Source organism: Vigna radiata, chromosome 2 (assembly GCF_000741045.1).
Source record: "Vigna radiata var. radiata cultivar VC1973A chromosome 2, Vradiata_ver6, whole genome shotgun sequence".
In the NCBI taxonomy this organism is placed as follows: domain Eukaryota; kingdom Viridiplantae; phylum Streptophyta; class Magnoliopsida; order Fabales; family Fabaceae; genus Vigna; species Vigna radiata.
Window position 1 is genome coordinate 358,802 of NC_028352.1, and position 22,861 is coordinate 381,662.

The 22,861-nt window shown below is 32.4% G+C and overlaps 5 protein-coding genes across 6 annotated transcripts; 3 read left to right on the plus strand and 2 right to left on the minus strand.

Annotated features, from left to right (window-relative positions):
- Window positions 1-4,147: 4,147 nt before the first annotated feature.
- LOC106755975 (eukaryotic translation initiation factor 3 subunit I) lies at window positions 4,148-5,943 on the plus strand. Its single transcript, XM_014638213.2, has 4 exons — window positions 4,148-4,425; window positions 4,756-4,842; window positions 4,939-5,018; window positions 5,723-5,943. Exons 1-4 carry the CDS (start codon window positions 4,405-4,407, stop codon window positions 5,799-5,801), a joined length of 267 nt encoding a protein of 88 aa, XP_014493699.1. The 5' UTR covers window positions 4,148-4,404; the 3' UTR covers window positions 5,802-5,943.
- Window positions 5,944-7,469: 1,526 nt separating this feature from the next.
- LOC106755619 (DNA repair RAD52-like protein 1, mitochondrial) lies at window positions 7,470-9,963 on the minus strand. The gene is made up of 4 exons (XM_014637806.2): window positions 9,577-9,963; window positions 9,451-9,488; window positions 9,266-9,360; window positions 7,470-7,884 (listed from the first exon to the last, which is right to left on the minus strand). Exons 1-4 carry the CDS (start codon window positions 9,837-9,839, stop codon window positions 7,741-7,743), a joined length of 540 nt encoding a protein of 179 aa, XP_014493292.1. The 5' UTR covers window positions 9,840-9,963; the 3' UTR covers window positions 7,470-7,740.
- Window positions 9,964-11,101: 1,138 nt separating this feature from the next.
- On the minus strand, window positions 11,102-12,966 carry LOC106755925 (GDSL esterase/lipase At1g71250). The gene is made up of 6 exons (XM_014638159.2): window positions 12,915-12,966; window positions 12,502-12,771; window positions 12,238-12,365; window positions 11,866-12,108; window positions 11,472-11,727; window positions 11,102-11,396 (listed from the first exon to the last, which is right to left on the minus strand). Exons 1-6 carry the CDS (start codon window positions 12,946-12,948, stop codon window positions 11,176-11,178), a joined length of 1,152 nt encoding a protein of 383 aa, XP_014493645.2. The 5' UTR covers window positions 12,949-12,966; the 3' UTR covers window positions 11,102-11,175.
- A 3,209-nt stretch (window positions 12,967-16,175) lies between these two features.
- LOC106777985 (dehydration-responsive element-binding protein 3) lies at window positions 16,176-16,709 on the plus strand. Its single transcript, XM_014665847.1, has one exon. It carries the CDS (start codon window positions 16,176-16,178, stop codon window positions 16,707-16,709), a length of 534 nt encoding a protein of 177 aa, XP_014521333.1.
- Window positions 16,710-18,526: 1,817 nt separating this feature from the next.
- Window positions 18,527-21,370, plus strand: LOC106755924 (probable beta-1,3-galactosyltransferase 8). 2 transcript variants are annotated; one of them, XM_022787342.1, is made up of 10 exons: window positions 18,527-18,618; window positions 18,857-19,098; window positions 19,202-19,489; window positions 19,567-19,631; window positions 19,733-19,914; window positions 20,020-20,277; window positions 20,361-20,448; window positions 20,541-20,666; window positions 20,758-20,867; window positions 20,954-21,370. In XM_022787342.1, exons 3-10 carry the CDS (start codon window positions 19,337-19,339, stop codon window positions 21,100-21,102), a joined length of 1,131 nt encoding a protein of 376 aa, XP_022643063.1. In that variant the 5' UTR covers window positions 18,527-18,618; window positions 18,857-19,098; window positions 19,202-19,336; the 3' UTR covers window positions 21,103-21,370. The 2 variants fall into 2 exon arrangements, with proteins under 2 accessions (XP_022643063.1, XP_022643062.1); XM_022787341.1 differs by having other exon boundaries at window positions 19,254-19,489; window positions 20,954-21,369.
- The last annotated feature ends 1,491 nt before the right edge of the window (window positions 21,371-22,861 follow it).

Genomic DNA, 22,861 nt, shown 5'->3' on the forward strand with positions numbered 1-22,861 from the left:
TTAATACCTAATTAGGATTATGTAAATACTATAAATAAGCAAAAAATATATAGGAGTATTTTACAAGCAACTTCGCTTACTGCTCTAAAGCTTACAGAAAAAGACATCTCAACTCAATAAAAATGACATTTCAATTCAAATAATAAAAGTATCTTTTTTTTATTTTTGAAATACCACTTGACTCTGAAAAGAATTAAAAATTTGTGGTGAAAAATTTTAAATTATATCAAATACTCCGTTGTGTAATTTTAAGTGCTTCTTATGATTTTGAAGAAGTAAATGAATATTAAAAATTCCTTCGTCTTAATAAAAAAATTATATTTTATTCTTTTATCTTTTATACTAATATAAAAGAGGCCGACATTTATTGACTCGGAAGTTTGAATTATCTGAATGAGAAAACAAAAGTCAAAAAATATCTGTTTCAGCCAATTAAACTCAAATATAAAGAACAGCGTGATTGATGTAATTAATGGTCCAATTAATAAATAGATTTTCATTAATTTAACTTCGAACAATGCATGAAATCAATTTGTAAGCCACTTCATTGAAACTTTTCAAAAATATATCTTACAAAGAGGAGTCGGTAAACTATATATTTTTAGCAAAGAATAATATCAGTGTTGTATATATTTTTTTTTAAAGATGTGAAACTTTTATTTACATTTATTTTTTTATAATTACCACATCAGTGTTGTATACATATTTTTTTAATAGGTCAATCACGATAATGTAGTTAAAGCCTCCTTTAAATAAATTCAAATAATAATATTAAAAAGGTATGCTAGTAACTATGAAGGATGAAGACAATAAAGAGATTATATTCATATGAAAATAATCTCATATATTTTATTAAAAAATAAGTGACAAATAAAATCACATACGTTTAAGTGAAGTCAATAAGGAATAAGTTTATCACTATATACAACTCCATTCTCAAACTAATTAGAGATTGAAGTATTTGAACACAGGCCTTCCACTATACTATGTACAAATGATTATTATTTTTCAATTGTTTTAATAAATATTTAAATACAATCCATAAATATTTCTTTTCGTTTTTTAAAATCATCTGAACACAACTTTGCAAGTTCTTTCGTGCGTAAGAGTTTTAAAACTATAAGAACATTCTAAAAGTTAATTACACAAAACATGTTGTAATTAACAAGATTTGTTTTTTCATATGTTGCATAGAAAAAAAAAAAACTCTCTCTAATGGGAAAAAAAATCACCAAATACTACTTCCTATTTATAAATATCATGTTAATTATAATTAAAGTTTGTATTTACAAGTGTCAAATTGTAATTCGTTATGTTAACTATTTTTAGACTAAAAAAACATTTAAATTAACACGAATAAAAAGGGTATTGACAAACACTTACTGTAGAAGATAAAAAGAATATTAGTGATAAATATTTTTTTTTTAAAATATGCATCTATTATTATAATATAAATCAATCACTTTCCTTAATTACGATGAATTAGATTATTAAAACTTTAAAAAAAATTAACATTCTATTAACGATGAGAAAAAGAAACACGATTATTGTCTCTAAGTATGGTTTGGCAAGTTGTCTTTGATTATGTGGCCGTGACCCCTCACAACATTACTGATGTTTACATATTGTGTCGGACTTTTGAAACACGGCGTGCTGCCTTATCTCGTATTAAAAGAATAATTCTGATTAATCAACGTAAAAGCTTAATTATGCTAATCACTTTTAATGAATAAAGAAAATGCCCTGCTTTATACAATTTTGTGGTCACATTGCATATAAATACAATCCTCAGTATATTCGCTATGAATCTGTACGCACACGTTTTAATTTTTCGTTATTGTATAAAATAAATAATAACGTCAAGATGTAATTGAATTGGTTCAACCTGTTATGTAAACTATGATAGACTTATGTTATTTTCAATAAAATAAGAATATTTGAAGTATATAATTAAAAAAATATAAATAATTAGTATTTATACTATTTGTTTATTTTAAATATAAATTTTTTGTAGAAAAGTGTATCTGAGGAATGGAATTTGCTTAGCTTCTCCAGCACATCTCTCTCTGACAATTTCTGTGTATATCATGACAGAAATTAAAGTACATTAAGTAGCATAAATTAAAGAGGAATAGTTGCAGTCAGACACCCATTTTAATAAAACCTCTTTATGCAGTGGGTATCATTATTTCTCCTTCCATCATTAACTTTTTCCATCTCTCCATCCAAGGCTAAAATAACACAACCATTGCTGCAAACTGCACAATTTCTAACTACTATTCACTCATTCATGTATTTTTTTTTTATTAATGAGTAGTTTTACCAAGAAAACTTATCCACATTAATTACAGTGAGAAACATTTTTCTTCCATGTTTGGTCCAGTGTCACATGGAGCTAGATTCCATGCTTCATCCCTATATAACTGCGTATTCAAATGGTAGAACTAGCTACATCTGTACCAGTACCATGCATGTCTTACAACTGATACTGCAGCTCTATGTTACAAAATTGATACTTTTTGTGTGTGTCGTTCTCTCCTTATATATTAACCAAGTTACAGACATGTATATAAAGTGGATGCAGCAGGGCATGTTTTTGCAGTGTGTTTTAAAGAAAAGTTGATAGAGAATTAAATATGTTGTGAGGTTGCAATGATAATTTGGGACAGAGAGAGATAGATGGATGGAGGGAATGGCAGTGTGGTGATATGAGTGAAGAATGTGGGGTGTTGTTTATGTTGGAAGGGTAGAAGAAGAAAAGATAATGAGAAGAAGTTGTGAAAATGTAACATATTTGGGAGGTGGGGTAGGCGTAGCTGTCTTCAACTTTAGGTTGATGGCTGAGCATAGCAGAACTTGGGAGAAGATAAGAAAAGAGAAGAGAGAATTGTACACCCAAAAGACCAAGCCAACTCAATTACAGCGCACACCAACTGTTTGAAACTTTTCTTTTCTCTCTTCAATTTGCAAACAACTCTTAACTCACACTACACATTCATCCTTCTCTTCTTCTTCACCACCTTTACGTTATGCTATAATTGCAATTTTTGTAATTATATTAACTCACATCTCTCTGTACATCTCTTTCAAATACATGACATAATCATTGATGATATATAAAGATGAATGATTTTGGTGGATAGCAAATTATCGACATGAAACTTTTATACAGTTAAAAGAGTTTTTCTTTTTTGCAGTGTGATTCATTTAGCAGAATACATCAATTACTGTAAATTCTATAATTTATGTTCAATTTGTATAAATCAAAAAAGGGAACTTCACTCTTCGTTATGACAGAAGTTAAATCTCAGACTTATTTACTTCCATCAAAATCAACCCAGTTTAAGATTCACCTTATATAATTAGCTGGTGTTTTCCTAAACTCAACGAATTAGACTTTATAATTCACAACTTTCATATACTGATATTTGAAAATTATAAAGATTAACTATTTTTTAGCATATAATTAAGTTGATAACATGTTATAATAAGGAGGTTGGAAGAAATTATATGTTGGTAGGCAGCGTGGAACCTTAATTATGGAAGCCGACTTACTTTTATAACTCATCATAAAGTTAGTCAACAATTACGATTTTCTGAATGAAAGATAGTTGTACTTCTACTTATGTGTGCTAATCAAGTTCTTTTCTTATTGATATTGTAATAAGATCAGAGACTCTTACGAAGCTAAGTGATGAAATTTCTCAAATATTTGATTTTTGAAGAATTGTAAAGTAAAGAAAGAGAAAAAAAAAAAAAAAGAAAACACAAGAGATATTTGTCTAGTTGTAGAGTTGCGGTTGCCACGTGGTTATTTTTGGTCCATGAGATGAGAATGTTGATCTCCGACAATTGGACTCAAATGTGACGGTATTTTAAGGTCCAGCCCTCACATTTATGGACCCAAACTCCAACAATAGAAATGGGGACCCTTTAGTACTGATGTTACATCAGTTTAACTTAAAAAAAAGATAAATACCTAAAAAATGTATATTAAAAGAAACATATATCTTTTATATTTAAGTTACGTAAAAAAGATAATTTCAATTTTTAAATATGGTATTTTGATATATAACTGTAATAAAATAATATTACTTTTAAAAATAAATTAATTCTTACGTTTATGAGTTGGTGCTACTTAGTCTCGAGAGGCCACAACGGCGTCGTTTGGTCGTGCGACGTCTCAGGCAAGTTTCTTACAGCATTTTCATTTCAATTTCAATTTCAGTCTCAATCTCAATTTGACTCATTACGGGAAGTACGGACCAGAGCGCCAAACTATGGAGCGTCCAAACTGGAAATCAATTGTACAGCTTCAATTTCGATTCTCCCGCCAGGTCCTTTGATTTCTCCGTCGGCGATAAGCTCGCCGTTATCACAGAACGCCCAATCAATGCTGTTGCAATGTCACCTCTTTTTGATCACGTATGTATTTTCACATGCAAACATTAGTTAACCTGCTGCTGTCATGTTCAAGTAGATTTCCCTCGCTGTATTTGATTGATTGGAAATCAGGGTCTTATGATTTTAGGAAAGCTGGTTAGATGTATTTCTACGCTCTTTTCTCGGTTGAAATTTATTCCCCGTACACCACAAACACGTACTTGTAGCTGTCTTATTCATAAAATGAAAGCTCTTCCAAAATATTTCATAATTGATTGCACCCCCTTCAACATCTGTCTGATTTGGTTTCATTTCATATTTTATTTGGTGTTATGCTACTTGTATGACATTCTGAATTCCATGCCCTGGTAGGTAGGAATTGGAGGTGGTCAGGAAGCATCAGCTGTTACAACTACCGATCATCGTGCTGGAAAATTTGAAGCCAAATTCTTTGATAAGGTAAGTTTTTTGTTTTTTACTTTCCTATACTATGTTGATTTCTGTAATGATATTGAATGTTTACTTTTTTTTCTTTTTTTTCTTTTCATTTATTAGATTCTTGAAGAAGAAATTGGGGGCGTGAAAGGGCATTTTGGACCAATTAACGCATTGGCTTTTAATCCTGATGGAAAAAGGTATATCCACTGTTCTTCACCTCCTTTTTGTGTTGCATCGTGACATACTTCCTTACGAAGATACCTTCAGTTCATTAATTTTTTGAAGAACTAGAGAACCATGATTATGTTGTTTTACTTTGATGATAGAATGTTGTTTATTTCACTTAACTGTTTGAAATCTCAGTATCTTGCCCGATTTGTATGACATAAAGATATAACCTTTCTGCAGTTAATATAAGATGTACCATAGAAATTTCAATTTCGGTTTATACAGATCAATATGTAGTAGTTATTGTCATATCATTATATGCTGGAAGAATGCAGATTATATAACATTAACTGGTTCTGATTTGGTCATTGATCACGAACTAATAAAATTATTAATATTCACATGTTTATTTACTTGTAGTATCATATTTGCCCTCTAAATTAAAAGGAAAATAAATTCATGGAACAATATATTTGTTTTCTGTATTAGGATGAGTTTAAAGAGACAACTTCTGACGACGTATTCCCTCATATCTTTTTAGAGATTGATCAATGTAGTAAATTTTGTGACCATTGTAATTTCAAAAAAAAATGTTGCCAATGTATCTCGACATATATGTTTGATATTTGGTTGGCATTCAGTATACTCCCGTTAGTTCTACAAGTTTTTGAATCACCGTCGGGCTGCTTCTTTTTTACTTCTTTAATGGGTCTTTATTTTTTTTCTCTTGTAGTTTTTCAAGTGGAGGTGAAGATGGTCTTTATGTACGGTTGCATCACCTCGACTCAGATTATTTCAACATTAAATTATAGTGCTGGATGTTTTTGTGGTTAAAATTAGATGGTTTCTAGAAGTTAGCTCTTAATTTTACTCAATTTTTTTTTCTAACGCTGCTCCCTGTATTGTTACAATTATGGAAGAAATTAATGAATGAAATTATGCATTTTTGGTTTATATTGTATTAAAATTGTCGATTTTGGTTAGAGTCTAACTCATAATTAAGCATCGCACGTCAAACGATTTTGTTAAGATTTAAATTATGGCAGATGGTTGGATTTAAGCGTGATTCAATTTGCGCTACTTTTAAATAAAGGGTCTATGAATTTTTTTTAAAACACATTGTTATGACAATAATTTTTAAAACGCAGTGCATTTCAAAGAAATTGATTGTTAATAACGTTGAATTATTTTATAATACAATGTGTATCAATGTAAGGGTGGATAGGGATGACAACATCTAACCTCATATAGAGAATGATACCATCAAGATACAAATAAAACTCCAACTACTGTTACAAGAAACACCGTAACTGAATGTAAATTATTAAAGCAATAGCCTGAATAACTCATTAACCATCACCAAACAATTTACAAGCAAAAAAAGGTTATTTAAAGGCACTCTGTTCGATTCTTACCTAGAAAAGTTTAGAAGTAATGTAAGAGAAACTGATTTAATTCAAAGATATCATTCAGTTATTCAGACTGGCTTCTACGGTGAGTTTATATTTTCTGTCAGTTCGTAAATTTTTGTAGTCTGCTGATTTGTGTACTGACAAACGAGAACGATGGTCACTGCACTATTTAATGGTAAAAATAAGACATATCTAGCTTAATGGTAAAAATAAGACATATCTAGCTTATGCGTTGTGGAATGTATAATTGCAAGCTTAATATTGTTGGAAAGGATGAAGTCCCACATAGTCTAAAACACGAGATAGAATATATAGAAGATAAGATAAATATAGCTCTCAAATACGTAATAAAGCATCTTTGCGCTTGGGGCAATGACGCAGCTAGTGAGGTTCTAACCGAGGCGCGTCTATTGCTGGTTGAAAACTATTTCCAAACCCCCTCTTAGGCCTGGGTTCAGCCTAGGCCTTCGAGAATTTCTGGAAGGACTCCCTTTGGGGTAAAGTCCTGCAATCTTAGTTTTAAATTTTGGAGTGTGGGTTTGTGGGAGGACTCTAGACCTGCAATTTTTGTTGTAGGTCCTGCAATTTTATTTCCGAACTTTGCAGTTTGGTTTTGCTGAATGTGTTTTCAAGGGTTTATGATAACATCTAGGATTGCTGCAATGGGTACCTGCAATTTTAGGGTCACATTTTGGAGTTTGGGGTTTGGGTCTGGTGTGTTGTTTTCAAGTGTTTTGTTGACATCTATCTAGGGTTACTTTTGTTCTAAGTTAATAAAAGAGGATGGGGCTTTTTAGCCAGAGATTTATTAGATTGATTATATAATTAAATAATATGAAAGAAGTTTAGTTCAGTAAAGTTTTGACAAGCATTTTGTTTTTGTCAATTTAGGAAGTAAATATAGTTCTTCTTACTACACTAGTTAGGAAATATAGTTTAAATATAGACTTCTATCTTATTTGTTCTCTGCTTAAAAACTGGGTGATGAATGCAAGAATATTCCATCATACAGCTAACAAGGACATTAGATCGTACAGTCCATATTCACTAAAGACTTAGAACCAAGCCTTGATTATCCATTAAGCCAATTTATTAATAATTAACAAAGTATTATGAAAATAGACCTTCAACGTATTTTACTGTTCTACATCAGCCACCTGATAGAACATCAATCCTCCCTATTGCATGGAAGATAATTGGAGATGTTCAAAAGATAAACATTGAACAAAATGCTTCCCTTCTAGTAACAATGAAGCTGTATCATCTCATCTAAGTATGACTAAAAACAAAAAAGAAACTATGGCATTTATAAAAACAGTGAAGCTGAAGAATAGGTTGACTAAGATGCATCTTCATGATAGAGGTGGAGCCCCAGTCCCAAGCGTGCACAAGCTCTCCTAAAAGCCATTGCTTCAGCTTTCTGTACAGGATCTCCATAACTTGTGTCATCTAGTGAAGCAGTACCAGTTGATTCCCTAAATATCTAGACAGATAAAAGGGGTTTACTTTAGACAAAATGAACAGTAAATAACAAGCAACTGAAGTTTATCTGGTCATTCAAATGACCATTAGCCAGAATATGTCCAAATACAGCTACCAGATACTACTAGAAAAAGAACAAAAAGGTTTAAAACTTAAAATCAACAATGAATGACAAGGTTTGAAAACAAAGCAGTTGGAAGACCTTTTTCTCAGCCACAACATAATGCAGTGTCCATGACTGCAATTACATCTGCATTGAGCTGCAATTTCATGCATTTTCAAATTCAATGAAACCTCCAGTTTTTTAAAAAACCTTAGTGGTGGTAAATAAAGTCAAGGGAAAAAATGTGATGCTGATTAACAGATCTTTAAATTTAAATTTAGCTCTTGAGTAATAAAACATGTTCTACAGGTCTCCCTTGTGTCAGTTTCAGGTGCAAAAAAAAAAAAAGTGAAACAAACCAAACTAGGAACTAAAAAAATACCTAATCCAATGATACAATTTGCAAACTAAACCAGTCCAGTTATCAGAAAAGCTTTGCATATTCCAAATCCAGGAACCAATACCAAATTCCATCAACAGGCTACAGAGATAAGGTCATGGTCAGCTGCAAGACAGCATAGACCCTTCAAATTATGGTGGGAAAAATTGGTGTTATGCACTGATGGGCAACACATGACATCAGAAATAGGTGGAACCTCTGTTAACGGCACTGCCCTATGGTGGCCCTTTCATTTAAGTGCTCTGTATCATTGGACCCACTATTGATGCTCAATTGTCCATAAGACCTTGCACATTCCACTCTGGGGAAATACAGTTTTTAAAGATGTTCTTATTGTGTAATTAACTGAATCTCTTCTTGATAAATTGTTGACAAACAGGTTTAGAAAATCCAAACCTGCAAACTAGCTCAACTGGTTCCTGAGAATAGGACTGGTTAAATTTGGTTGAACAAAGCTAAATTTGTAGAATGGTTCAGTTGGGTTTTCAAATCAGAATGAAAACGTGAGCAGACATACTTTAGCTTCAGAGACAAAATATAACGTGTTTGGTTTAGGGGGAAAGAAACAGAAGAAATGGAAATAGAGAAGAAATAAGTTGAGGAAAAATAAATAACAAAAGAAACATTTTAAGTTTAGTTAGTGGTTTAAAAGGATAGAAATAGATGAGAAAATATTTATATAAAGTTGAGTAATTTGAGAAAAAAAAAAAGTTTCCATCTAGGGAACGCACAAAAATCAATTCTCTCCCCCTTCATACACTGCCCAAAACACCATAAGGGGTTTGTTTGGTTGCTTTTAGTTATCGAAGTGTCTGTAAAAGAAATGCAGAGTATTGAATAATGAATTTCTTTGTGCAGTGTGAAGTGGTAAGTAGGTACCTCAGCATCAGTCCCATAAAGCGTAACTCGGTAAACGACGGAGACAGACTTTGCATCAGCGGAATAGGTGATATTCCGAACCTCACCAGACCACTCTAGCATTGGATATTGCATTGGGAAGATATCAAATTATTGAACAGTATAAAAGAAAGGGAAAAAAGGGAAAAGGTTATATTATATAATACCAGGAACATGTAAGTTCAAAATACGGTTGACGGTATGCCTGAAGAAAAAATGTAACAAAATGAATAAAGATGGGGATGAAGCGAAGAAAATAGAGATTAGGGTTAGGGTTAAGGAATAAAAGAAACCAGGGAATGTATCTGACGGAGAATCCATCTTTCTCGTGGCGGGTTTTGACGAGAGAGTCAGGGACTTTCTTGTTGAGCTCTTTGAGTATTTCAGAGAGAGGTCTAGAGATTCCAGAACTCGGAGCTTCTTCTTCTTCTTCCATTTTTCCACTCTCTGATGCTGCTCTATAGCTCAGCTTCGAATATTGCTGATTCCATTGCCCAAACCTAGATGTTCTTCCCCCTCTGCTCAATTTTTCCAATTTCAGAAATGCCGACGCCATTTTCAAAACCTCTCACCACTCTTCAATCACTTATTGCACCCTAAAACATTTTCTGTAACTCTTTAACTCTTCCATTCACCAGTAACACTGTAATTTACTCTTTCGAATTAGCTATCTTCCAATAAACTTGTTTTGAACCGGTGTTCTTTTGTTTTATTTTATATTTGTATTGAAAAACTAATGTAATTGTTATTTTTAAAACAAATATTTTTAAATAATTGTATTTAAGTGTTATATACAGTTAAAAATATTATATTTAAATAAAGAGTTTGATTATATTAAAAAATATATATAATTACGGGTTTTTTATGAACAAGTTAATTAAAAATAAATAATATTATTTTAATATTAACTTTTTATGTTAAAATAATCAACTATAAAAAAGAACAAAACATAATAATAATAATAATAATAATAATAATAATAATAATAATAATAATAATAATAATATCAATAATAGGTTACGTAAATAACAATTGAAATATGATCTTAGAAAACAAAATTATATATACACACACAGTAGGACCACCCGGTATAAAGTAAAAAATAACATGAAGTTGATGTTAAAATTTACAAATAAAAGCAAATATAAATGTAATTAGCCTAAAAGACCAATATATATTATTAGTTCTAATAATAATAATATAATAGTTTGTTTAGAAGATATACATACAGTAGATAGTTGATATAGTAGATAGTAGACAATAACAAAAAGAAAATAAATCAATAAAACTTTCTAAACTCATGGAGGAAGAAATATTTTAAATGCATATTCATAACGAAATGTTGTAAAGATTGACAAAAATATATGTTTGTTATCATCCTTCTTAAAACTAAATGGAATTGAGCTAGACTTCTTCACATTTAATTTTAATTTAGTTCTTTTTTTTCTTTTTCTTACCCTTAACTACTTTTTATATTTTTATTTTATTTTCTTACTCTTTCATTTTGTTATCTCTAATTAGCATTATACTTAACTTGTTACAATTATATATATAAGTATACATATTAGAAAAATAAGTGAAATTATTAAAAGTGCATTGTATTGGAGTAGAAAATGGTGAATTGCAGTGGTACATTTTTATATGTATTTGACATGATACGGAAGTAAAATGGTTATAAAAGAATAATTTTTTATATTTTTTTAAAAAAATAGAAAGTAAAATAAATATAAAATAATTATGTATGTGAAATGTTCTAAGTTTTAAGTACTTGTTAGCATGAAAGGAAATCTAAGAGGTATGATATTGAACTTTGGGAATTTTGAAATGAGTTTTTGGAACAATTTATTTGTATTTTATTTGGATAAATGCAGGGAGCATACATGAAAAGGGAATTAAATGAGAGCCATTTGTTTGAGATTAACAGGATAACAATCATCCTGTGGTCCATTAACAGCTCTCCAAGCAAACACATAAATGGTGGATTCTGATGGGTGGAAGGCATCCCAAAACACCGTCTGCTTTCTATTCAGACATGGAATTTCCAATGGCAGACATGATATCTGACCTCTGTTTCTTCCCACTCCACAGCAAGCTCTGTCCACAACATTAAACTCTGCAAAAAACAACATCATTCGATCTCCTCATAAATCAATCAATACATTATACAATTAATATAAATATTACTCACGGTATCTCGCAGGGTTGTTCAGGATATCGCCCAAGACATGGTAAGTGTTGGCGTATACAAAGATGGAATCAGGATGATCTCTGTTCAGTTGCTCCACCATCGATCTAAGCCCTACGTTGAAGAATCCAACCATCTGATTAACCGAGTCCATGCATCTTCCTGGTGGGGTTAAACCAATCGCTCGAATATTAGGAATGCAACCCAGTGGCCCAATTCCTGCTATCAAGAGCTTTCTTATCCCCATACTATGCAGTGCCTGCATACACCAATACATGCAACATTTTTCCATCAAGGCCTTCATCCAAAACTAACCAATTTTACAACATGATATAAGCACACACCAGTAATTAATTAAACACTACTAAATGTAAGAGAGAAATTGGATTCAATTTACCAAAATTTGTCTCCCTAAATTGTTAACAAGAAGACTACCGTACTGCTGGGCATTGTAATTATAACTGGAGTTATAAAGGCCAGGTATGAGGTAGTTATTGATGTAGTCATTGTTTCCGGTTACCACAATTGCTATAGACTTGGCCAAGAACTGACTCAACGCAGCAGGATTCATCATTGTCCTGTACTGATTCAAAGTGCTCTCAAAGTTCTGGATTTGCCGGTTCATGGTAAACCGATCACCCTGCATCAGCATCATCGTGTAAATGAAAAATTTAATTTGGATATTTACGGTGGTTATGTGACAAAGAAATTCTGTTTACATATATAATGTAGATGAAAGCAAGAGTAAAAGTTGAGTGCGGTAAAGTACATAGTTTCTTCCTGACTCGTCAAGAATGCCGGAAGCACCCGATGCATAATTGACGCCATTGAGTATTCTGGATCCAGTCGTGGAGGGATCTGCAAAAGGTGGAGGAGAAGGAACGCCCAGCATTTCTCCTGTGAAATTCATGAGTTAAAGAGGGAAATGTATTGCAAATCTTTTCCACTAAAATCCTACACGTTTCAGAAATTTTTGTTCCTGATTTTGTCAAACTTTTGTACAATAGTAGATTGCAGTTATGAGTGAAGTTACCAATGAAATCAACGAGGGATCTGCCATTAGAAAATCTGCCAGTAGCACCACCGTTGAAGTCGATGCCGTAGGGGAAGAAATTTGCTCTTGCGATGGTGTTTAGGAAATTATTGTTGCCAACTTCAACCAATGAATCTCCAAAAACAAACAAAGCAGGTACCCTCTGCGAGTTTACATGTGCAATCTCATTCAAGCACAGAAGCAGAAGCAGCATTGCTACTGCTGATGCTCTTGCATGTTCCCATATTCCCATTTTCCTGAATACAAAATCTGAACAAGAAGATGGGTGAAAAGTGAAGGAAATGATAGGATATTGAACAAAATATATAAAGGTGGGTTTTCATCATTGTCCATTTTTTACTGCAAAATACAGCCACGCACGCCATTAAGTATGTGCTGGCGTCTTTACTCACGTTTTTGGTTGTTCTTGCTTGTAACCATTTTCATCAACCGTTGTATTCATGCTATCTATCATCAGCTAGCGCGTTTCATGAGAGTAACTGAAATCCTTCTTGGAAGAAAAGTAAGGACAGGAATTGCGCGGGTTGAGATTACTTTTTTACGCTTTCTTAACTCAGAAAACGTGTGAAATGATTTCGTTGTTTTTACTCGAGGGCGGTGAATACGTTAAAGAGGTGCGTAGCTGGCTGCATGGTTTTAGCAGAATGCGATAGCCGGTAACGTGCGTGAGTTTTGTAGATGAGCAGGAGAAGCACGGTTAAATTAAAACTCCGTGCTGGGTTGTTTTAAGAACTGAAATAGATGATAACTTAAATAAATATTAAAAATAAATAAGTTAATGATAACTTACCAAATGCATTAATTAAATAAAGTTTAAGTCATGTATATTAAATAAAATAAATAAAGTTAGAGACAGTAACCTTATTTACTTTTAATATTTTTTATTCATTTAAATTATTATCTATTTAGTGGAAGTTAAAGTTACATGTTATAAACTCAATGCATTAATTGAAAATAAATATAAACATAAATTAATTTTAATTTAATGATTTAAATTTAAAGATAATAAATGTTCTTACTCATAATTTTGTTTACTTTTAATATAAATCTTATTACATTTATCTTCTTTATTTACGTTTATAAGTCTCCTTACATATATTTCTTTCATCCGTAATCATCTTGTTCATTCACATTATTTTTTCATCCATATATCTATAAATATTTTTTTCGCATTTTCTTTATTCACATTGTTCTTCTCATCACTTTCATCCATGATACATTTATCTTTTTCACACACATTCCTTTATTCCTATTTCCTTAATCTAATATTTTATTTTTCATTTATATTTATTAACCATGAAGATATTATATGAGAATTTTCTTAAATTACTTTCATTATTGTCTATCAAACGACACAAATTAAACTAATATTAAAAAAATCATTCAAAGCTGACTAAGCTATTTCTAATTTAAATTCATATATCTCGTCAATTAACATCTTACGTTTAAATGGAAAATAGATAGGGCTTTATTCAATTTAACAAGAAGAAAACTTGATTAACTTATAAATAAATAAATAATTAAGAAAGAATAATGAAATATGTCTCAAAGTCCTATAAGTCACAAAAGAAACTTTTCCAAGGATTACTTCTCTTATAACAAACGGGATATGAAATTCAAATGTTAGGTATGTATTGGGCTACAATTCAATCAATGTAATAATTAAATAACAAATGTATATATATATATATATATATATAACTGCAGAGAAAGGGAAAACTTGGGCTTACTTAGCCCAATTGGATGTCTACATAACGGGGAGTGAGAGAGATATTTTGCTTTGTGCACCACATCATTACTAATTATACCTATATTGACAAAAGAGACTAAAGTATCATCTTCTACTGTATCGTATGATCGCTCTTACGGTTACCATCATAGCTGCATAGGAAGAAGAAGAGATGGAAATGCAACATTCGAAAAAGAAGAGAGAAATAACACATATCATAGAAAAAAACTTGTTTCTGAAAACTCATTTCAAAATGTATTTTATGTATTGCTAAAAGTTATTTTAAAAAATAAATAATCGATAAATTACTTCTATAAAAGATAAAATTGTTATTTTAAAAATTAGAGAAGTACGAACAAAAATTCACAAGAGTAGGAAGAAAAAGGCATAATAAGGAGAAAAGAATTTAATGAAGATGTTCTTATCGGATTTGTTAACGTTGTCTTTTGAGAAGGTATAGTGTGTGATTGGACTAGAAGAATCCTTATGTATGTTCCTGAAAGTTGATAAATGAAAAAGAAATCTATTTACAGAAGGTTATCCTACATTAAGAAATCAAACTTTTTGTGTGTGAGAGAATATATTTTCCTGTGTATTTATAAGATAAGATCAGAGTCCTATATTTTTTTATATAATTTGAAAAAAATTATATAATAAAAACATTTAATAATTGCTTAAAATATAATAAAATTGTCATGTAATAATAGACTTTTAATATACATAAAAAAAAAGAACAATAAGTTAACATTTTCTTAATATGACCATTCCAACTCCCGAATTTAGCAACACACATCCTTCTCTTCTTATCCTTTCTTCACTTCTCCCACATAACCAAAATTCTTTTAACTCTTGATCACTTATGTCGTGCTGATCTACACATTACATATTGGTTTACGTCACCAAAAAATCATTTTATTTTCTATTTACTTTTTAAAACTCTAAATCATACTGTTTTTTAACAGTTAAAAATATTAAATTGGGCATGTGGAAATGGAAAGGTGGTTATTTTATTTAGAGCATTGTGTGGATAATAAGATGGTAGTGTAGTAGATATTAAAGAATCTATAGATTGATACATAGGACCTGGTAATTAGCCAAAAGCTTGGGATACTGTTAATAACCTAACGAGATTAACATTATATGGGTGAAAGGCAAAAATGTGGCAGCAAGTTGTTATAATTGGTGTTAAGAAGTTGCTAAGAACGGAGTGGAAAGTTAATAGACAAAATTAACACTAATTGCAGTACGTCAGTTAGTGTAACGTAACAAACATAAAATAATTAAAGTTTAACTAGTCGACAAATAAAGGATGGTATGTGGCACCTTCTGTTGCAAATTACAATTAAATGACAAACTAACCCATGCCTCTTATATGAACAAACAAATTAAACCTATTCAGCCTACCTTATAAATCTATCAACATGCTTCAACCTATGTTAAGTCATCAACTAGGACACGCAACTTCATCTCACACATTATCTTATATTCTCTTTCTTATTTCCAATCTTTTCTTTTCAAAAATACTACTTATGAAATCGAATATTATGCTACAATTTCAATACTCAAAGTACAACACGAGTACTGAATAGACTATAAGTATTCTTTAATACAAAGATTATATTGCAAGAGATTATTACTGTGTGATAGATAGCACCATTTATTTAATAAGATTTATATACTCATTATTTTAATATTTTGTAGTAAGAAATATTTGACGTTTCTTCTTCAGTAACATCAAGCGAGGTAAATTACATTACAGGAGTGAGCGTGTTCGTTGAGGAGTATCATGAATGTGACATAGTAAAAGGAAAAGGAAAATGCCAGCTAGATTCATCGTACAGTTCCGGGCACAGTCTGTGAGTAAATAAATAAAGGGTCTCGGGGGTGGTGGGAGAGAGGGTACGTAACACTTGTTTTTGAGGTGATGATCATCAGTGAAGAAGAAGGCAAAGGTGGCTCCAGGAAGCGCCGGCGTGAGGCGGAGGCGGAGGCGGAAACTGCATTCCGCGGAGTGCGGAAACGGAGCTGGGGACGTTACGTATCGGAGATAAGGCTGCCGGGTCAGAAAACCCGGATATGGCTTGGCTCCTTCGCGTCGCCTGAGATGGCGGCGAGGGCTTATGACTCGGCCGCTTTCTTCTTGAAAGGAACATCTGCCACCCTTAATTTCCCCGACCTCGTCCACTCTCTTCCTCGCCCTCTCTCCTCCTCCCGGAGAGACATACAATCCGCCGCCGCGACAGCCGCTCTCCACCCTCCTTCTCTCGGTACCGACAGCAACAGCAATAGCAGCAGCTGGTTGGAGAACTTGGGAGACGAATCGAGGATTTCGACGATGTCGTTTGAGGATGTGAAAGATGCCCCTCTGATGAGCCCCCTAAGGGTGGACTTGACTTTTGGAGATTTCTCATGGAACAACCTCTTCCATTTCAACTATGACGATGTTCTCATGTCATGATCTCAGAATCAGCATTGTATTTCATCTCTTCTGTGCTTTTTCCCACACTTTCTACTTCTAAACCAATAAACTACTGTACATAGAAAATAGACTTCTTAATTTTACTCACTTGCATGTGTTTAGATGGACTCGCCTTCTATTATAAATGAATGCTATTTTTATTTAAATAATTTAAATTAAAAATTACAATTTTTGTTTTTTTTTTAATTCAGAATTGTATTTTAGTGTTTTTTTTTTTATCAATTTTGTACGTGGATCTAATATTTTCTTATGTTAACATTCTATGAAACACAACTTATTACCTCTTTTAATTTTTTTTAACTGTTCAATATTTAAAAAATTTACTTCGATTTCTAAGTTATTATTTTGACAGCACATTTTCTTTCACTACTATATTTAAGTAGTGTATAACATTTTAATAAGTCAAATAATTTTAAAATTTAGACCTGAAAGAAATAGAAAAAAGTAAACTACATAACCATATTATAAGAAATAAATTTAAGTAAAACTTCTAATATTATATCACAATAGTTTCATTTAATAGATCTTACAAGCTATTATAAATGATAAATATTCTACATTTGAGTGAGGAACATATAGAGAGATAATTAGCTCAAGAGAAAGGCTAAACCAATCCAAGGCCATTGATGTTGTCATAGCTATCTAACATCCTAGAAGAAGTATGAAACAATGCTTGGTAGGAGAATCTTTCTAAGTTTTGTTTCTATACTCCATACAGTAACAATGCCAATCGGTAATTATAACAATAACTACAGTTCTAATTTTGAAATTAAATAAATAAATGGTTGGTATAGATGGTATGGCACCATCCAAAATAAAAAATAAAAAATCCTAAAGTTGATAACACAATTATTTTTTAACAACTTATATTTACAATTTTATTGTGATTTAGTTATATCTTTAAATTTATTAGATATACTCAGTCATAAGAATAAGATAAGTTATGTTTATTAATTTATTTGATTCATTCAAAGGGTATTTTTCATTTTATAAAACAAACAACTTATTATTTTTCTCTTAAATGTTTTTTGTTGTTCAATATTTACAAAATTTACTTAGATTCTTCATTTTATCATAACATTGATTATACTTTTTTTTTTCTTTGTGCAATTACAAAATCTCTGAAAAATTCTCAGATTTGTTTTAATGTTTTCCAAAACGATAGGGGGTTGGAATAGGGTGCAGAAAGTAATAGCCTCTGAATGCATATGACTCAGAGCCCATTTATTTGATTAGTTTAAAAGTCCAAATCATTCAATTTATTTATGCACGTATCCTTCACTTCTTCACCTCCAACTTTTCTTTCAAAAATCAATTGGATATGAGAAGTACAAAAGCTTATTTCTTTACGATTTTTAAAAACTATTTCACCATTTACAATTTTATAATTTACAGACTTAATTGTACATTTAGATTTGTTCATTTGAAAACATTGGTCGTAATTTAACTTACGAATTTAAATATTTAAAAGCATCAAGAATTGTAAGCACCGTGAATTGTGGTTTATGTTTGCATCCAACTTAGAATATTCATGAAATCAGTGAATTGTAGTAGGATGTGTTGCTGTCTCTATCTTATCTCCATTTTAACACGTACGAAGTTTATTTAGGCAGCCAACAAAACTTTAGTACACACTTAATTGATGTTAGAAAGATTGCCCACACAAACAGAGGAATGTAGTTATTTTCTTGTTATCATCAAATCCACATGATCAAACTACCAATATTCTGGCAATCAAAACATACCATATAACTATAATGCCATTTAGAGAGCTAGAGATAGGAACATCACACTCTCAGACATCTCTTCCAATCACAGTTACTATTATTTTAAGGATTTTCAGTCAAAAGTGACATGATCCTGCACTCTCCAAGCACATCAGTTTTAGGTAAATTCACTCATAGCCCTCTGTTCATCATTTATCTTTTATTTCAACTTTCTATTTTATACTGTCTGAGCTACCTAAATTGTAGAAAGTACAACTTGCTTGACAATTGATTCCTTTCATCTTAGAAAATGATAAATAAACAAGGAAACAGCTAAGTAGTTTACTGAGGACGTTCGTTTATAATATTCAAGAATAACAATTTCTCTGAGTTGCTAATGATTTCAAAACTATTGTTCAGTACCTGATGGGCAAATAGCATCAAAGTTAGCTCTCTCCGCTGTTTGAAAGCAAGATAAACATTTTGCTCCACACATTCATTTCCTTTTGCAATGAACATCCCACTCATGCTCACGTGATATGCTCAAGACGACCGAAATTTCATGGCTATGATGTGTAGAAAGTTGGCTTAATCAAATTGTTCCAACACAATACTAACAGTTACATCAACAAACGTAGATCACAAGACTCTTCCTTAAAAAGGTAACCCATGTTGCTTTAAAATGTTGCATTTACTTGATTCCTGGAACCTAATTAATTAACATGGGAAGTCCCATATGCCCATGATGAATTGTTTTCCAAATAGTACTTCAACGTTGCAACCCCATCTGATTTAAGTACTGAAAACCTTCCTGAAGGGCGAATTTAAGTTAAAGGTGGTGTCTTTAGAAAGATCGGTGGATCGTGACCCAGTTGTTGTGTTCTTGTTGAGATAGAAAAGATGAGGGGAAAGGCAGCTTCGGGAAAGACAATTTTGTTCGTATGCATTGCATGCTTTCTTGCAGGAACACTCTTTAGTGGCCAGATATGGACACGACCCTCTAACCATGAAAATACACTGCAACCATCCACCCCCGATTGTGATCACAAGCGAGTTAGTACATAATTTCTTGTGTTTCGTTAATCCAAACTATGTTCAGAAAGAAACTGAATTTCATGTTTTTCTAACAGAAACTGATTGAAGGCAGATCTGTTGATGTAATGGAGGAAGTGGTGAAGACTCATCAAGCTATCAAGTAATAAGATATATACAAATCTCCCACTTAATTACACCCATTTTCTAAATTTTAAACTTTAACTTCGATTTTTTTGTTTACTTAACATGTATGAAACGAAGGTATCTGGATAAGGCAGTTTCGACGTTGGAAATGGAACTGACAGCAAGTAGGAGAAGCCAGAGTGGTGGGAAGCAAATGCGAAAGCTTAATGTACAAAAGGCTTTTGTGGTGATTGGTATTAACACAGCTTTTAGCAGCAAAAGGCGAAGAGACTCTATACGAGAAACATGGTTACCTAGAGGTACACTTCTATCACTACTAGTTCATGCATGTGATGTAATATATATATATATATGGTTGTAAATGAAAAAGGAGAGTAATGTGTTTGATGTGTGAAAACAAACAGGGAATGAGTTGAAGGAACTGGAGAAAGAGAAGGGCATTGTTGTAAGGTTCGTGATCGGGCACAGCAGCACACCAGGGGGAGTTTTGGATAAAGCAATCGATGCAGAAGAGGCAGAACACAAGGACTTCCTGAGGTTAGACCACGTCGAGGGCTATCATGAGCTATCCACCAAGACTCGTCTCTACTTTTCCACCATCACTTCATTGTGGGATGCTGATTTCTACGTCAAGGTAGACGATGATGTCCACTTAAATCTAGGTATGTCTTTGAAATTTAGCCAACATGCAATGCAATTGTCAGACAATTTTTCGATTCCAAAATTTACATCCATGTTTATTCAGGAACGCTAGTGAGCACACTTGCCAAGTACCGATCAAGACCCAGGGTTTACATTGGTTGCATGAAATCTGGTCCTGTTCTATATCAAAAGTGAGGCTTCTCTTATATATTGTGGTGTTCTAAACCATGAATCAATATTGAATTATTTGTTCATAATAAGCTTATTTGAACATGCATGGCAGAGGAGTAAAGTATCACGAGGCTGAGCACTGGAAGTTTGGAGAGGAAGGAAACAAGTACTTCAGGCATGCCACTGGCCAAATATATGCCATTTCCAAGGATCTCGCCACTTATATATCAATCAATTGGTGATTTCATCATTCTTTCCAATTCTACACTGAGATGAAGACTTGAAGTATATTTTAACTTATGAGAATCACGTTCGATCTTACATTGCAGGCCAATATTGCACAAATATGCAAATGAAGACGTATCTTTAGGTTCGTGGTTACTGGGCCTCGAAGTTGAACATGTGGATGAACGGTCCATGTGCTGCGGAACACCACCAGGTATGTTTTCCTACGTAGTTCGCATGTTAAGAAACTATGGTTTTTGTAATGTTATGAAAGTAATTTCATGGTTATGTTGTACGTAGATTGTGATTGGAAGGCAAGGACAGGGAATGTGTGTGTGGCATCATTTGATTGGTCATGCAGTGGTATCTGTAAGTCGGTCGAGAGAATGAAAGACATACACAAAGCTTGTGGAGAAGGACACGGAGTTGTTTGGAACATTGAACTCTGATTCTCTATTTCATACACAAAATTTTATACCTTAAGTATTTTGCATCTAGAGAAATTTAATGCATTTTCTTTTTCTTTAGTTGAAATTGTTAGTTTTGTTCTGGATACTTGTTCCTCCAAAATACACTATAGTTATTTTTGTTTTTTTTTTCAATATATAATCTAGTTTTCCCTTCCATATTCTGTAATGCTTGTATCCATAAATATTTATTTAAGGAACACTTGTGCGACGACGGAGTGAGTAGAATAGATTTTTACAAAGACAACGAATATGTTATTATTATCGATGTTGCTCGTTACACCCAATCAATCAATTATGTTTTCAGAAATATTTTGGATATGTTAAATTACTGTTAACTACAAAAAGTTTCTGAAATTTGTAGGAAAGTCCTTATTATATGAGAAGTTTTAGAAAGGCCTTATAATTATTAATATTTAGTGAAAATCGTAAAACTAAAAGGATAAATTTGTTAACATAAAATGTGAGATTCACCAAATTTGTATAATTTTCAGCGAATTTAAACAATGAAAGAGTGTTGAAAATTTGTTTGATAGCACATAGGAGAAATTCATTGTGTATCATAATTGGTCATTCAACAGTATGATATCCGGGTCGAGCGGTTACGATATATCTTATTAAAGATATAAAATAATCAAAGGATAATCAAGAATATCTTATTAAAGATATTGACAAGCAGAAGATAAAATAATTAAGGGATAATCAAGAATTTTTATTTAAAGATATTTAGCAACTAACCAGATTTTCAGGTAAGTCTGTTTTTATTATATTCTGTTTATATTTTATTTTGTTGGGCTTATATCAGTTCAAGGTCCATGAGACAAATTATAAATAGAGAGTCAGGGACACAAGCCAGGTACTTCCAATCACCTTCTAATCATCTTTCAATCACATTCCACTCACACTCTACTTACGTTTGAGCATACAATTGTGATACACAATTCCCAAAACCGCTCCTAACTTGAGCGTCGGAGTGCCATTGCAACTCCCCCCTCCGGTCAAAGATCGAAATCCACCTAATGGTCAAGGCTGAAGGAGAGCGAGCGGTCAAGACTCAGGAAGAGCTAGCAATCCAGTCCGTCCCAGCACCAGAAAGTGATAAAGCCGCGTCATCCAGGTTAGTGTCTCGGTCCCCAAAAATATCTACCGAAACATTTTGGCGCCCACTGTGGGGCCGAACGGCAAACTCAAATGGCGACCATGAGGAGCATGGAGGAACAACAAAACACCAGAAAGATGATCAGAAACAAAGACGAGCGTTCGATGACAACATCACTATTTCGGATCAACACCAGAAACTTACTTTCATCAAAATGAAAACTATACTACGTGAATCATCATCTCTACATGAGGCGTCATCAACAAGATAAGTATTTTTGAAATCGATAATAGATATTATAACAACTATTTTATATAGTTATTAAAAATATACATATTCCATAAAATATTATATGATATATGATATATTAAAAATATATATTACATTATGTTTCGGTAGATATTTTTGGGGATCGAGACACTAACCTGGATGACACGGCTTTATCACTTTCTGGTGCTGGGATGGATTGGATTGCTAGCTCTTCCTGATTCTTGACCGCTCGCTCTCCTTCAGCCTTGACCGTTGGGTGGACTTCGATCTTTGATCGGAGGGGGAGGTACCTACAATGGCACTCCGACGCTCAAGTTAGGAGCGGTTTTGGGAATTGTGTATCACAATTGTATGTTTGAGTTCTGCTCAAAC

Bases quoted from the DNA above. Each gene is read 5' to 3' on its own strand.
- LOC106755975 (XM_014638213.2), top strand. From the start codon at position 4,405: ATGTCACCTCTTTTTGATCAC. The intron at 4,426-4,755 runs GTATGTATTTTC...ATGCCCTGGTAG, and splicing joins TGTCACCTCTTTTTGATCAC to GTAGGAATTGGAGGTGGTCA. The intron at 4,843-4,938 runs GTAAGTTTTTTG...TTCATTTATTAG, and splicing joins AAGCCAAATTCTTTGATAAG to ATTCTTGAAGAAGAAATTGG.
- LOC106755619 (XM_014637806.2), bottom strand. From the start codon at position 9,839: ATGGCGTCGGCATTTCTGAAATTGGAAAAATTGAGCAGAGGGGGAAGA. The intron at 9,489-9,576 runs GTTTCTTTTATT...TTTTTTCTTCAG, and splicing joins TCCGTCAGATACATTCCCTG to GCATACCGTCAACCGTATTT. The intron at 9,361-9,450 runs GTATTATATAAT...ATCCAATGCTAG, and splicing joins TTTGAACTTACATGTTCCTG to AGTGGTCTGGTGAGGTTCGG.
- LOC106755925 (XM_014638159.2), bottom strand. From the start codon at position 12,948: ATGAAAATGGTTACAAGCAAGAACAACCAAAAAC. The intron at 12,366-12,501 runs GTAACTTCACTC...TGAATTTCACAG, and splicing joins ATCCCTCGTTGATTTCATTG to GAGAAATGCTGGGCGTTCCT. The intron at 12,109-12,237 runs GTACTTTACCGC...ATGCTGATGCAG, and splicing joins ACGAGTCAGGAAGAAACTAT to GGTGATCGGTTTACCATGAA.
- LOC106777985 (XM_014665847.1), top strand. From the start codon at position 16,176: ATGATCATCAGTGAAGAAGAAGGCAAAGGTGGCTCCAGGAAGCGCCGG.
- LOC106755924 (XM_022787342.1), top strand. From the start codon at position 19,337: ATGAGGGGAAAGGCAGCTTCGGGAAAGACAATTTTGTTCGTATGCATT. The intron at 19,915-20,019 runs GTACACTTCTAT...GAAAACAAACAG, and splicing joins AGAAACATGGTTACCTAGAG to GGAATGAGTTGAAGGAACTG. The intron at 20,449-20,540 runs GTGAGGCTTCTC...CATGCATGGCAG, and splicing joins GGTCCTGTTCTATATCAAAA to AGGAGTAAAGTATCACGAGG.